Genomic DNA, 14414 nt, shown 5'->3' with positions numbered 1-14414 from the left:
TTTTCAGAAGCACATTGAGGGTTTGATCCTTTGTTTGTCCGAGCAGAAAGAAATGCCTTGTCTCAAAACTGTAAAAGCTCAAAATTGGTGACAGAAGGGAATTGAACTCTTTGGTTATTTATAGAATGTTAATCTTGTGATTATACTAATCAGAATCATTATTTATGTGGCACCTGTTTGCTCAAGCATTATAGCCATCTCTCAAAGACATTCTGAAAGGCACAAAGTATTTGATTACATGTCTGCTGAACTACAAAGAACGTATGTCTGAAAGATTTAGGTTGGTCACCTCTGGCATTGCTGTACACACAGTTAAAGAGTAAGAGCTGCTGAAGTGAACAGCAAAGTCACTATTTTGTTCAATAAAAATGAGAACCGTCTCTTATGAAAACAATTAAAAAAAAAAAAAATTCCAGGCAATCAAATAAAGCCTACTTTTAGTAGTATTCTCTGGCCATAGAGGTTAAGGACGATGGGGCAATAAAGAACATTGAAAAGACATAGTATGGGGGTAAAAGAGCACACCAGGATTGTGGTGCCACTCTGAATGCCTGCAGTCCATCAGAAGGATGAATGAATCTCACTGAAAACCATGTGGTTCCTCTTCCCGAATGACAGGAATAGCAATGCCGGTTCACTTATGCTTATGGGCTGTAAACCCCATCTGGCTCTACAGCAAAGACATTTGCAGAACAGTATCACGAAATCCCTCATGAATGTTAGTCGTAAAGAAAACCCAACTTACTCTTTAGTGCTGGTTAATCTGTGATTCGGTATTGGAGAGATACAAGGTGGGAGTAGGCATGAAGCTGAAGAGTCCTCCAGGCGCTGCTTCTTGCTTTCAACAAAGGTATCCAGGCTTTCCGTCTGCTTTAATGAAAAGGGTAGAGTTTGAAAAATCCAGCATGCACAGTTTCACTTGTTATTAAGAGGAGCTCAGGAATCTCCGTGTATTTCCTTTACAGTAGCAGCAGTTAAAATACTGGTCTAAGAGAAGTGAAAGGCACCTGAAATCAGGGCTAAACGTGCTCCAAACACATGACATGAAGTTATATAACAAGTGACATAGCCAGATAATTAGGCAACAAAACACCTCATGTGCTGTAGTTATCTTCTGTAGTGTGCTGTAATGTAATTAATAATTCAGATGGAATGACGTGATAGCACCAAATCCTACTGAAGTAAATAGCTTTTACTCATTGACTTAGTAGAAGTTGATGGGAAAACTTCCCTGAGTAAGTATTCCTCACAAGACTAGAAGACTAGGCGACTGAGCTGGGGTAGTCATTAACAGTGATAGCTGGTTTAAAATTTGCTTTGAAAGATTCTCTGATGCATGACTTTTGTGCCTGAATGAGGATGATACAAGCAAAGCTGATTACTGCTCTGTCACTGGAACCTTCATATCAGCCTTTGAGCCCTCTAGTAGATGGTTAAAATAAATCTTTTAATAGCACGATTTAGAAACAGAAATCAGGCTCTCCCTACCCTGTTTTAACTGTTGATATATCCTCAAGTCATCCTAATTGGCTTGTTTCCCCTTGGGAACAATCATACAGCAACTGAGCAGGCTGTTCCAGAGCGTAGCTTATGTTTGTACAGTCCCAGAAGGAGATTCCTCATTTTTTTACTTTCTGATTCAAATTATGAGGTTCCATCTTTCATGACCATGTTCCCCCTCCCCCCTTTTATTTTTCCTGGGAGCCCTCAGATTAGCTGCCCATACTAGCCAAGATTCCGTCTCCATCATACTGACACTCCACTAAGGTGGAGTATAATTGTATAATTAGTATGCACCCTGGTGTACTTATACATACACATAAGCATGGACATTTATACATCCCTTTCCTCTTCTTTCCTCCTTCTTTCTTATATCTCTGCCTTTAGTGTACAGCTAGAATATAAACTGAGTAAAAACCTTCTGAGTTTACTCATGTGATTATTTCCACTTAATTCAACAGGGAAGGAGCCAGTGCAGTGACTCATGTAGGCAAGGGTGCAGACCCTGTGTCTGCCTGGCATTGTCTGTCTTTGTTTAGTTAACCCTCTCATACCACTGGGCTGCTCAAACTCAGGATTTCAAGAAGTCCACTAGAACAGACAGCTGAAGACACATTCACAATCATTTATAAAATCTGGGGTATAAAAACCCCCATGCTATGATGACTTCTCACAGACAGGCCAGAGCACAACCATTCCAGCTGGAAAAACTGACTACAAAAATTCATTTATGATATAAAACTTCAGGGTTTTTTTTTCTGAAAACACATTTAGTTTGAAGTGCACTGTCGTATCCCACGAGATAGGATAACCTTGGGCATAAATAACATAAAACACATGATAAAACGTAACGCCTTAAGTCAAAATATATTTGCTTTTTCAGGTAGCTGTGTAGAGAAAGCAGCTAGTTAAGCAAATGATATTTCTACGAATCACATTTGTTTATACAACAAAACAATACAAAGACTAAATTCACCAGGAGCAGAAGCAACTACCATTCCATTGACTTTAATGAAGCTATGCCTTTTTAAGCCAGTGGTGAAAATGCCTTAATTCTGCAGACAGCAAAACCCTGCCTTCCAAACAGTATTCCCGTTTTCTGAGTATGGCTGAACCCGGAGTACTATGAACTCATCATTGGGAATCCTTCTGCTGACTAGAGAACACTGGAAATTAATGGGTAAGTGAGCAAATACAGTGAAAAAGCTTGTAAGACCAATGTCAAAAAAATACATTGTTCATTGATTTTGTCAGCTGGAGGTTGGTTTTTAATGGTTTCTGATGTTAATTTGCAGGAATGCACTTGTAAATGTATGTCCTTTGTAAAAACAGTAAAACCTTAGTGTTATGAGGCCTCCTTACAGCCCTGCTGCAGGTGCAGTGAGGAATCACTGACGGCGATCCTGACATCAAGGATGCATACAGTGTTTTCCTCCAGACAATGAAAATTACTTACCTTGTGTTTTCTTTTGGATTTTGTTGGTGGTTTTTCAGCTGCTGGGGTAGGGGACTCTCGAGATGGTCGCCTGTGTTTCACATTTGCCTCTCTTGGTTCACTTTTCACAGACGTGGTCTCAAAAGGCTCTTGTCCAGGTATTCTAGAGAGTAAACTAAGGTCTATTTTCACCCACAGAGATTTGAGTTCTTCATATTCTCTCAGTGGGGACAGAAGTTCGTTTTGTACAATTGGAATAGGAGAAAAGAGTTGCTCCTCCAGGTCATTGCTGGTCTGGTCAATGGATGTGTTGCTGCCATTGCTAGTTAAACTACTTACGCTGAGGATGTTACTGCCAGAGTCCTTCGCTTTGACACCATTGGCAGAGCCAGGGCAAGCTGGCAATACCTTAGCCTGCAAGCTCTCCTCCTGGTCAGTGTTTGAGTCAGAAGTAGACGAATCTGTTTCAATGAATTCCCGGGATTTGGGGACAATTTTGCTGGGGCCTCTGTACTTCTTCTTCTCTGAAGTGAGACCTGTGCTAGTTCGTGGTTCTTTCCTTGGGGCGGTCTTCCCAACTGCTGCTTTAGTTCGAACCTTTGGCTGCTCGGGGGGTTCCTGTGTGTCTTTTTCTTTGGGAGTGTTGCTGGTATTATTTGGTTTGGGCCAGTTATACTCTTCTACACTGGAAGTCCTTTCTACCTTTTTGGGTTGCTTTTTCCCAGTAGTCCTTTGTGAAGTTGGCTCATTATGAGCTGGTGACTTCTGCTTGGAGCTTTTTGCCTCTGGGGTTTTCTGGGCAACCCGCGGTTTGGCTTTCTCTCGGATGGGACTAAGGATCGCTCGGTCTTTGGAATCAGTCGGGGGCAGGCTGCTGTTGAGTTTCCCTTTGTTAGGCCCTTCAGCCTGCTGGTTGCTCTGGGTCTGGGAGCTGGTCTCGCTGTGAGGCTCATTTTGATTGTTGATGATGGTCTTGTTGTGGGGGTTCACTTTATTTAGCCATTTATCCAGCTGCCATTTGTTTGTTGAGGGGGGTTCAGGCTGCAGATGGAAGAATGACAAGGAACAAATCTCACACAGAAGCAATGCTTTTGCCTTTAAAAGAGAATGTTTTTAACGTACCCTTTTATTTCAGTCAACTAGTGGTGACTGCTAGTTTTATGGGAGTATTTATGGAGTATTTATGGTTAATTAGGCTTCCTTATCTGGTTTACAATGTGGCCCTGGAGAAATTTAATACAACTAAAAAGTTTAGCTGGTCCCTGAAGACATACTTTTGTCATGTTGCCTTCCCTTACTCCCAGCTGAATACTGTGTCAATAAAATCTTCTCTAGCTACTGGCAAAAATCTAAATATTTCTTTCAAACAATTCAAATGTAGGCCAGAAGGATTCTTCCAAAAGCTAGAATGAGTATGTGGGTCATATGTGTAAAACTGTGAAGTGAGAAAAAAGTCAACAGCATCAAACAGCACAGAACTCCAACATCTCCTATAAGGGAGCGGGATTTCACTCTCTTCCATGCTTCCCCCTCCAAGCACCCGCTGGGGACGAGCTGAGTGTGGCTTTACCTCTGGCGTGGCACTGCGTGACTCCTCGTTGCACTCGCTGTCACTGGAGCTGCTCTCACTGTCAGAATCGGACTCGGAGCTGCTCTCGGACTCACTGGAGCTGCCGGAGCCGCCGCTGGAATGGGCTAAGCCAGTTGCGTGTGCCGCTGGCACGGGCAGGCTGCTGTGGGGAAAAGAGCCTCTTGTGTCAGTATGCTCCTTGCCTTTTTTAAAGTGTTGCCTTGGAGGGAGCCACCCAGTGAAGCCAGTTCACACTGACCTTCCTCTGTGTCAACTCCCCCTCCTGCAGTACAGACCCAGTGAAAGCTCCAGTGGCCATGCCACTGCATAGCCACCAAAGGAGCCCGTTGGGTTTATGCTTCACGGGACACGCTGATAATGGTGTTAATCACACCACCATCATCATCACCCTTAAATGAGAAACACTTCAGTGTCACAAGCCTGAGCTTATTAGCCCAGTGATTGCAAACACTAACAATCACACTTAAATAATTCATTAATGGAATCATAGTTTCTTCATTTTTTGCTGGTTCATTTATAATTTATGATCAAAGGAAGGACATCAGGCAACTAATATTGGATGGGGCATTTTAAAAATTAATTTTAATGAATACTTTTACACTGCGGCATACAAAAACTACATACTTTTGCCAAGTCTGCAGGGACTGCCCAAGAATTTTTTATTTATAGCTGTTTTTTCTCTCATGTTTATGATAATGCAGTGATGAAATGGCATTCATGCTGAAAATAAGCCTCTCTGTGAAATTTATTTTTCTGCATGTTCAACTGTCCTCCAGGATGTATTTATTCACAATGCACTGGGTGTCATTGTCTTTCCTCAGCATTTATTTCTAAACTGAGAGGTTGGATGACCCCAGTTTTAAGCACTACAAATTCTGCCAGTCTGAGTCTTTATAAACTCATCTTTAATTTCAACTTTTTTCTCAGGGAGATAACCATAAGGTTTTATGTCTCTTCAGCTGATCTATTCAGAGACTTTTTGATGATTGATTTTAAATTTGTGAAGCTGACAAAGCAAAGTGTTTGAAAATTGACACTGCTTGCGAGTACTCCTTTATGGATATTCAATACTTCACCTTAATATATCATACGCTCTGTGTGTCTCATATTGAGTGATTCTGAGATGCCTAGAAGTTTTAATACAGCTTTGCCTTCATTCCTGCTATCTGTTCTTCTACTTTCCTCCAGGAATTATTCAAGTAAGCCAGGTACATGCCCTCCTTCCCCTTTCAAACTGAAATGCTATGTGCATCAAGATGCCCTCTTAAAAAAACACACTAACCAAGAATCAGTAAGTGGGAAAAGCCAGAAAAACTATGTGTGACCTGCTCTGCTAGAGTTTTTACAAGTATTGCCATTGGCTTCTGTGACAATAATAGATGGTCTTTAATTTTCTTCTTATGCTAAGCTATTTTCTCTCTCCCTCCTTGTTGGTAAACCTATCCCTTACACCGCGGTTGGTAACGTAACTGTCTCTTTGAGCATCGCAATGGCCCTGCAGTGCCCATTGACAAAACAGCTTGGTGCTTTAGGGTGCATTAATGAAACAAAATTACTCATTTGGGTAATTTCTACAGATCACTAACTTTGTTGCTCATTAAGTGCGTATACTTGCCCCCCACACCCCGTCCCCTTCTTCCAGAGGCTCTTCACTCAACTGATTCAAGTAGAGCTACTTTACAAATTTCAAACGGAAGTAACAGGTAAATCAAACAGATGCTTTTAAAAATATTGGCATTTCCGAAACTATCACGGAGAACTAATCACTGCTGAATTAAAAGGTAAATCTTACACTTTGTACTTAATGTCATTACTTTTAGAAACTATTTGCACATTTGTTTTTCTTTCTTTATCCCTTCTTTTCAGTGAAGCTCAAGTGTAGCAAAAGACTTTTTTTTTTTTTTACAGTGAAGAAGGAAACAAGTGAATGTGTTTGTAGGGGAGTTTGCCTTTCATTTCAATATCTTGTGATTTTGGCCTTATATTTTCTATTTGGAAAACAAGTAGATGAAAACTGAGTTTTCCTACTTCATTACAACTGTTTCTAAGAAGAAACAGTAAGAAAAAAAATAGAAAAAACTTCAAGGGTTCCAAAGCTGAGGGGGCAAATGTGGCAATTCCATTCTAAAATACCAAAATGAAACATCAGCCTTGAAAAGAATTTTACTTACAGAATTATCAGAATGATGAAGTTGCAATTTAGAAATTACTTTTTCCCTAAGTCTGTGAGCTTCATCTGTTTTCACCCCAAACTAGAAGTGAACAAGACAATATTAATGCTTCACCCTTGCTGGAAACTCCAGTTCCCACTACCCTAGCAGGGAGCTGGCTGTGAAGACGTGGAGATGATGAGCCTGGTTCCTGCACGGAGTTGAAGCATCTCTGTAGCTGGGCACATAAACCTGCACTAGACTCATGCAGTGACAAAGCTCCTTGCCTGGGGTGGTTTATGCCCAGGCAACCCTCATACAGAAGGATGTGTGTGAGGCTGCTCACACATCTGTGCAGATCTGCCTAAGAAAATGCTCTGTTGTCAGTGCTGGCAAGTTTGCTGTCATTAAGATAACTGATTTAAAGAATATCACCTCTTATAATAGATCAAAGAAGGAAAAGCCAGTGTCCCAGCAGGTAAGGCCAGACCTTTCCAGCCTTTAAACACAACCTATGTCTTTTAGCACTCTGGAAGAGAAATGACACTGTAGCTGGGATGGGCTTACACAAAACTGGAGTTGTACTGTAGCAGACTGCAACTGTCTGACAAAGAACTCAAAGGGCAAGAAAAAAAACCCATGGAAATAGGTGGTAGCTCCAACCTGGCCTTATTTTTTTCTTTCTGCACACTAGCCTTAGAAAATTATCATATGCCAAACATTACTGAATAACACAGCTCAGCAAGCTTGAAGGAACCAGACAGACTCAAAATAATGTTTTTCATACAAAACACAATGAGGTCATATTTGTCTTTCATCTGGGATAATAAAATTATGCCTTGGCTACATCAAGTGGTTTCATGCTGAAGGCATCATTGCTGATCTACATTTTTAAAGTAGAAGCATTCACTTTTCATCATATAGTTTGTGTTGAGAGTAACTCTGTATGTTTGCAAAACAATCAGATAAGATCCAAAACGCCTTTCCTAGCATCTCCCCATACTAAAGAGAGATCTTGCTTATAGCTACATGCACAATCAACTTCTAGTAATGCTGTTCAGAAGAACAGAAGAAAACACACAGAACTTTCACATACAAGTGCATGAAAAAAATAAACCTTTGATTCCAATAAAATGAGTGTAGCAGAGAGATTCTGGGTTGTCTTCTGGGGTTTTTTCCTTACATAAAATACATCTTTTAGTTCAAAACAACAGGTCGGTTTGCGCTTTTCCCAAAGACTTCTTCAGCTTTAAAGTTAAAGCACATGTTTTAAAAGATGCTGGGATAGATTCTGAAAATGTGCATTCAAGCATCCAAATAAATTGGACTTCTTCACATAAATATCAACTACATGAACTGGGGGTTGCCTCTTTAAGAGACTTTCAAAGGAAGCTTTGTTGTGTTGCTAAGATCTGGACAAGGAATGCCAGCCCAGACAAGGTTTAAAATGGATTTAAAGCATTTTATCATCAGATACAAGTCCTCAAAGTGACTAAAGGGGGCAGGAAGCACTGGTATTTGAAACTCTTGAATTTTTATTTCCCAGCAGGAGATGAGCACTCATGTCGTTCCTCAGTGTTTGGGTGGACAATGTTTTTACTTCATTTGAACTGAAAAAAAAATAAATTTAATAAAAACAATGCTCCACAATGGAACACAGTATTGTTTGGGTAAATAACACTTAGAAGAAAGCCAGTTCATTATTATCACTTGAGATTGGAGGCCCCTACTGAGACCAGTGACCCGCTGTGTTGGGATCTGTGTAAATACATGATGAGACACAGTCCTTTGGCCAAAGAACTTGCAATCCAAACACACAAAGCAAACATGAGAGGTATTACAATCATCCTCATACTCAGTACAGGCGTCTCACATTCTCTAAGCCCAAGGCCACTCCGACGTTAATGGAAACATCAGTTTCCTCCTCTTTTGTTCTCCCCATTTTCCAAGCCCTGTGCTCAGCAGTTGAGGTGAGTCCTGCAGGGCAGTCAGACAGGGGCTGCCCTGACCCAGAGCCCTTACCATGTCTGTGCTATCTGGGAGGAAAAATACACCCGTGACTTGGCAGCAAGGATCCCCATCACTCATGCCAGATGGACCAGCATCTGCTTACCCCTCTCCAGAGCAGCTTCTCCTGTGCCATGAAGATGAGAGACACTGGAGCGACACCCACACTGTAGGTGGAGGAAAACCAGACCTCCTTTTGCAAAGGCCATCATGATGATGTCTCTAGTTGCCTGCAGGTTGGTAAGCTGGTCTCCTCCCTGCTATCAAATAATGAAGCAGACAGAAAGATACCTGCACGTTCGGAAGTGATTTGGAAGGAAGCTCTTCTGCAGTACTTTCACCTACCTCCCTCCTGCTTTTGCAGCAGACAGCACTTCTCCTGTCCCTTGCTGCCTGGTAGCATGACTGTGTACAGCATGGGCGCAAAGTATGAAGTGAGAAATGTCTTGAAAGAGAGAAAAAACACCAGTATCACCAGTGCCTGCCAGTGTTTTTCAGCACTTGTTGCGCTAAGGTTTAACTACAGAGCAGCTGAGGCTTGCAGGTGTCTGCTGGTGGCTCCTGGTAAGGAACTGCATCAAGCTCATCACACATCAACCGTCATGTTTTTACCGCGGTTCACTGGTACAGATGAGCTGCCTAAATTTAAACGTGACCCTGCGGCTTGTCTGGTTTTAAACTCATGGGTTATTTTTCCAAAGCCAGTTAAAGCAGACATGGCATTATTATATGTTTGGATTTTATGCTGCCTAGAGAACTGGAGGCCCAACATGCAGCTGACACTTTCTTCTTGTCATCCAGGCTATTTCAACACATCATTTACTCTGTTGTAATAACTTATTTTCAAGATTAAACCTGGTAGTTACAACAAAGATAATGTAAAATACTAAAACTCATTAACTTATAAAAAGAAAAAGAATAAGCTTTTTACCCTCTAAATACACATGTAAAGAAAAGGTGTGTAATTCAGCCTACTGCAGTAAAACTCACCAAGGAACAAAAATCCCTTAACTACCTCCCTGAACTTTTCACCAATTAGATGTAGTCACGTTAATTGCTGTGAAGAGAATTTGGCAAATAGATGGTGCTTTCCAACAATAGCTTTATTCATTCCAACCCTTCCTTTTTAGGGTAACGATGAATTGGCCACTTGTTCCATTGCTCTACCCAGAAACCAAAATGTAAACTTTGAGAAAGCAGAGCGCTGCTGGGCAGTGGGAAATTGTAGATGGGACCTGACCAGTATGTCAACAGTGTATCAACGCTGGCGATGTATTTCCACATGAAGCAGCACTCTACAAAGGTTGCTTTACTGCACAGGCCTATTTTTAGGGAAAATTCAATCAAAGAAATCTGGAAAGGGGAAGGTCCATGCTGGAAAAGTGACTCCAGACTTGACAGAGTGGTTGATCTTCCCATGGAGGCACTGGACTGGGACTTGGATGAATTTTGCTTTGTGTCTTAGAAGAAAATACATCTGTGCACCAGCTCCCAGTGAGTAACAGAGAGACTATGATGCCTATCCTTAATTTGGCTCATCTATTTAAAAAGCAAATTCCTCAGAACAAAGACTCTGATTGCACAGAGCACTGAAAATTGGGCACCCAGCTTTGGGTAAGACTTTTGTGCACTACAACCACACTACAGGATCTATCAGAGTAGACAGTAATGCTCACTCTTGGGGGATACTGTCGTTCTCCCACTCACTACACTTTATTCTGAGATAAGAGAGAGGAACAAACATGAAAAACTGTGAACCTGAGGGGCACTACTAGAAGTTACTGGGCCCACTGAATTCTGTGTAAAAAGGCTGCTTCATTCTTCTAGCTGATAATAATAGAGCAGCACCTAGCAGATTAAAATTTAGTGTCAGAATTTAATACCATAACTGTTCAATAACGAAGTTTTATTTCCCTTCTATTCTTATACCATTATCAGGAAGTAATAGTCTCTTCTAATTTGAAAAGGAGCTGCCATTTTTCTATAATGAATTTTCATATCTATATCTTCAAACTTATATATGACTGCCACTAGATTACGTTTTAAAGAAAAGGATTGCTCTGAATGGTTTGTTCACTGCCTTTCCATTGGTTAGTATTAAATTATTTATCATCAGGCTGGTAGAATTCAAATTTAAACTTTCAGAGATTGGGTTGACACAGGAACTGAAAACCTGTATAGAGCCCTTTTAAAATATTTATCATACCCAGGTCAGTGAAATGAAATAAGGTGTGGAAATTGTTACTTCAGCTAACATTAGCATGCATAGTAAGACATCACTTATGATGGCTCTCTCATGTCAAAACACACGGAAAGGGAAAACCTCTCTAATACGTCATTCAGGATGTGGCAGCTGATCTGCTGGTATCAATCCTAAACACTGTAATGCAAATAGGAGCTCTGATTTATTTTGAGGGGGAGGGTAATTTACAAGATGTTGCATGTAAAAAGCTGCATTCTCATTTTACTGTGTTCAAAAGTAACTGTTTTAATCAAAGACCGTTTATAACAAGGTTGATAGAGTTACTGAAACAGTTTTTTCATATACATATAACCCTTTTACACTTCCAGCTTTAAAGACCATAAAAAAGGATAGGAAAGATGAAAGAAATAAAAAGAATGACAGAGCTAACTCCTATGAGCCACAATCTATGTCAAAGCAGAACTAAAGTGATTGACAGCTTGCATTAGTAATGAATAGAGTGGCAAAAAGCTGCCAAGAATCCGTAACAAGGTCAAAGCCTTCCAATAAAGAATTACATTAGCCTCAAATCCTAGGTGGAACTGAGTATATACATCTGCAATGTGACTTAAACCACGGTACTGTTTCTACTGTCCTATTCTGACCCTTTCCCAGGTTTTATCCCTGGGCTACAGTAAGTTCTGACTCTTTATCACATCTGCCATAAAGAACAGGTGCCATGTATCAAACTGCCTTATCAAACTGTTTATAAAAAACAAACAGCAGAGGAGGAGTTTGAACAGCACATCCCTAACAGTGCACATAAAAAACTTTCTGAACTATTGGTATGGTAATTGCTCTCCTTCCAATTTCACAGCACTCTCATACATCCTTGACATGGAAGAGAAGGGGATTTTGCATATTAAAAGCAATATTGTACCCATGATTTGTGCATGCATCACCCTGCTCACCTCAGAGTTTGGAAGCAGTTTTTTGAGCATGGTATTGTTCAAGGAATGCAATGTATGTAGACTTTTTGATGTACAATATTTTAGTGAATGGATTCAAGTGTCAGAGTGCATTATTTGTACTATGCCCTGATGTGCTACTGTTTGTCTGGCATCTGGAAGAATAAGAATACTGTCTCTTACTGTGAGGCTCCAAAGGGCCTCATTTGATGTAAATGGAACCATTTTATTACATCAATATTGCCCCACTGAATCAAGCTAGAGATGAGTATTGATACATAGGAACTTATTTATTTTCCACAAAGGAAATGCGAATACTACATCTTTCAGTACACTTTGTGAATCTTCAGTGAAAGTTTATAAGTACATACTCACCCCTCTACTGTTCATAATTTTAAGTTAACATAAAAAATTTTTTAATGAGTCACTTATTTGCACTTTGATTTTACTTATTTCAGCAGAGAGTCCAAGTGTGGACATGATAAAAAATACCCAAAGTGAACCTCTAAAACCAAAGTGTTGGTTTTTTTTCTCATACATGTATGGCAGAAACTTGGATACATAATATTGTAAATGAACTACCCTACTTGATCTAACTCAGTTCTACTTCAGTTCTAACTGAAAACAGAATCCAGCTTACAGAGCCCAGTGGGAAGAGAACTGGGAGCTGTGGGACCAAAACACACTGGTGCAGATGGATCCACATGACACCTCCAACTCCTCAACATTTCCAGTCTCATCTGCTATCCGAGGAAAGCTAATTTTACTATCCTGAGCAACCAAGCAGTCAGAAAACATGAGAAAGTAGGATTTTTTTTTTACTTCCCCTACACAACACCTCTGAGCTTGAAAGGGTGCCAAAAGGCATACCCTGATTTTCCAGAGCTTTACAGCACACACATAGTCATTCACACCTGTGCACTATGTACAAGCGTCACAACATCACCTCAGGATTTATTCTCTAGGGGATTCCCCTGGGAGCAGGTGAGCAGTATAACCACTTCCAGAGCAAAGAAGATGAACCAGAAACATGAGTCTCTGCAACCCAAAGAAGGGAAAACAGCCCGCTGCAGTCTGTCAAAGCCACCCCTATTTACAAAAGGCCCAAGACTGCTCCAACTGTGGGGACTGTCAGGAGCATGACGAGTAAAACAAGCAATAGAGAAAGACACAGAGATAAAAACTAAGTACAATCAGAAAAAAATGGGCAATATTTTACTAAATGAGCTTCGGCTGCTCACAAACTGGTAGCAATCTCCCTGCACTATACATAGTACAAAGCCTGACACGGCAGGATTGGTGCTAGAGGCATGGCGTGGCTTGTAGGCATCTACTCAAATGATTAAGGCACAAATAATGCACCTCTACAGACATGACTACTGCACCTCAGTAGACAACCCTGTGGTTACAGCACTGATCTGACACTTTAGAAAAATGGTTCGATTCCTACGTCTCTCTGGGATTTAATGGGCAAAACAATTAAATTCCTCCACTTCTTCCCTGTTTTTAATACAGTTAGTATTGTGAGACTCCAAGCATGTTTACATTCATCAGATTTAAGTTAGAATAACAGGTGCCACAGAAGTACACAGACGCTAACGAAAACCACAAGCGGACACTTAGTTTGACTGCTTCTGCCACAACAGTAAAAAGGAGCCATCATTATTAATAATGGGCAATTACTCTGAAATAGTTTTTAAAGAAGTATTCCTAAAGACACATGATGAATTTATGGCACAGCACCAGAGCCCTTCATGGATATAAAGATGTACTTCAGCACACATGACTTGTTTTTTGAACAAGGAGAAACCTGTCTAGTAAAATATTAATAAAGGTGAATGCTGAAACATAGGTTTCTTCCTTACAATTGATTTTAAAATGGGGTGAAAAACTCCATTTGGAGTGGAAACCTGAACCTTCTCTACATTTCTGTCTAATGTGAGCTTCTTTTAATGCTGTTGATTTTTGCCAGTTACATAATACACTGCTTTGTGGATTAAAATAAAAAAAATGTATTAAATCTGTTTAGGATTAAATATGATCTTGAAGGATCTTATGTTAAGAATGGAGCTAAATCTTTAAGCAGCATCCACCCTTAATTATGATATTCGTAGGTATTAAAGAAAAAAAAGGTGCTCCTTTGAGTGATAAATGGACCTGAAGATCTTTCACAACATTCACTATAAATCACAAAAGGCCATTAATAAACACTCAGAAAAATGACAGTTACAACAAGTATCTGCTCCCATACTTTGCCTAATACTATCAGTGTCATGTTTAAACCTGACATCTTAAATCTTCAACATGAAAACCCTTTAAGTCAAAAAGCTCAGCTATTTTAAACAGAATTTTCTATGCTTGTTATTTTGAATGACAGCAAAAGGAAAGAGAGAATCTTTAATTCCTTAACCTTACCTGGCTGAAAATCTTGCCTTTCAGCCTTTTTCATCTACACCAAAATAAAGGGAAGATCCTATTAGCTTCCACACCTATTTGCTGGGATCTTGTGGGCAAACAGAGTTGCCATGTCTTCCAGAGGGAGCTAGTGGTGCTTAGCACCTTCAGGATGGAGCTCTGTGGG

At 40.3% G+C, this 14414-nt stretch overlaps 1 protein-coding gene across 5 annotated transcripts in view; it reads right to left on the bottom strand.

The window, feature by feature from the left end:
- The window catches only part of AFF2 (AF4/FMR2 family member 2), a 342188-nt gene that overhangs the window by 33361 nt on the left and 294413 nt on the right, over positions 1-14414 (bottom strand). For 4 of the 5 annotated variants that reach the window (XR_003993337.1, XM_030498544.1, XM_030498547.1 and 1 more), the window contains 3 exons: positions 4506-4668; positions 2957-3976; positions 746-870 (listed from right to left, as the gene is read on the bottom strand). Coding sequence is in view for 4 of the 5 variants with exons in the window: in XM_030498544.1 (XP_030354404.1) it covers positions 746-870; positions 2957-3976; positions 4506-4668 (1308 nt within the window). In the remaining variant the exon portion in view is untranslated. The remainder of the gene's footprint in view (positions 1-745; positions 871-2956; positions 3977-4505; positions 4669-14414) is intronic. The other variant, XM_030498546.1, reaches the window with a different exon arrangement.

This window comes from Strigops habroptila, chromosome 9, assembly GCF_004027225.2.
Source record: "Strigops habroptila isolate Jane chromosome 9, bStrHab1.2.pri, whole genome shotgun sequence".
Lineage (NCBI taxonomy): Eukaryota > Metazoa > Chordata > Aves > Psittaciformes > Psittacidae > Strigops > Strigops habroptila.
This window is presented reverse-complemented; position numbering and strand designations above follow the sequence as displayed.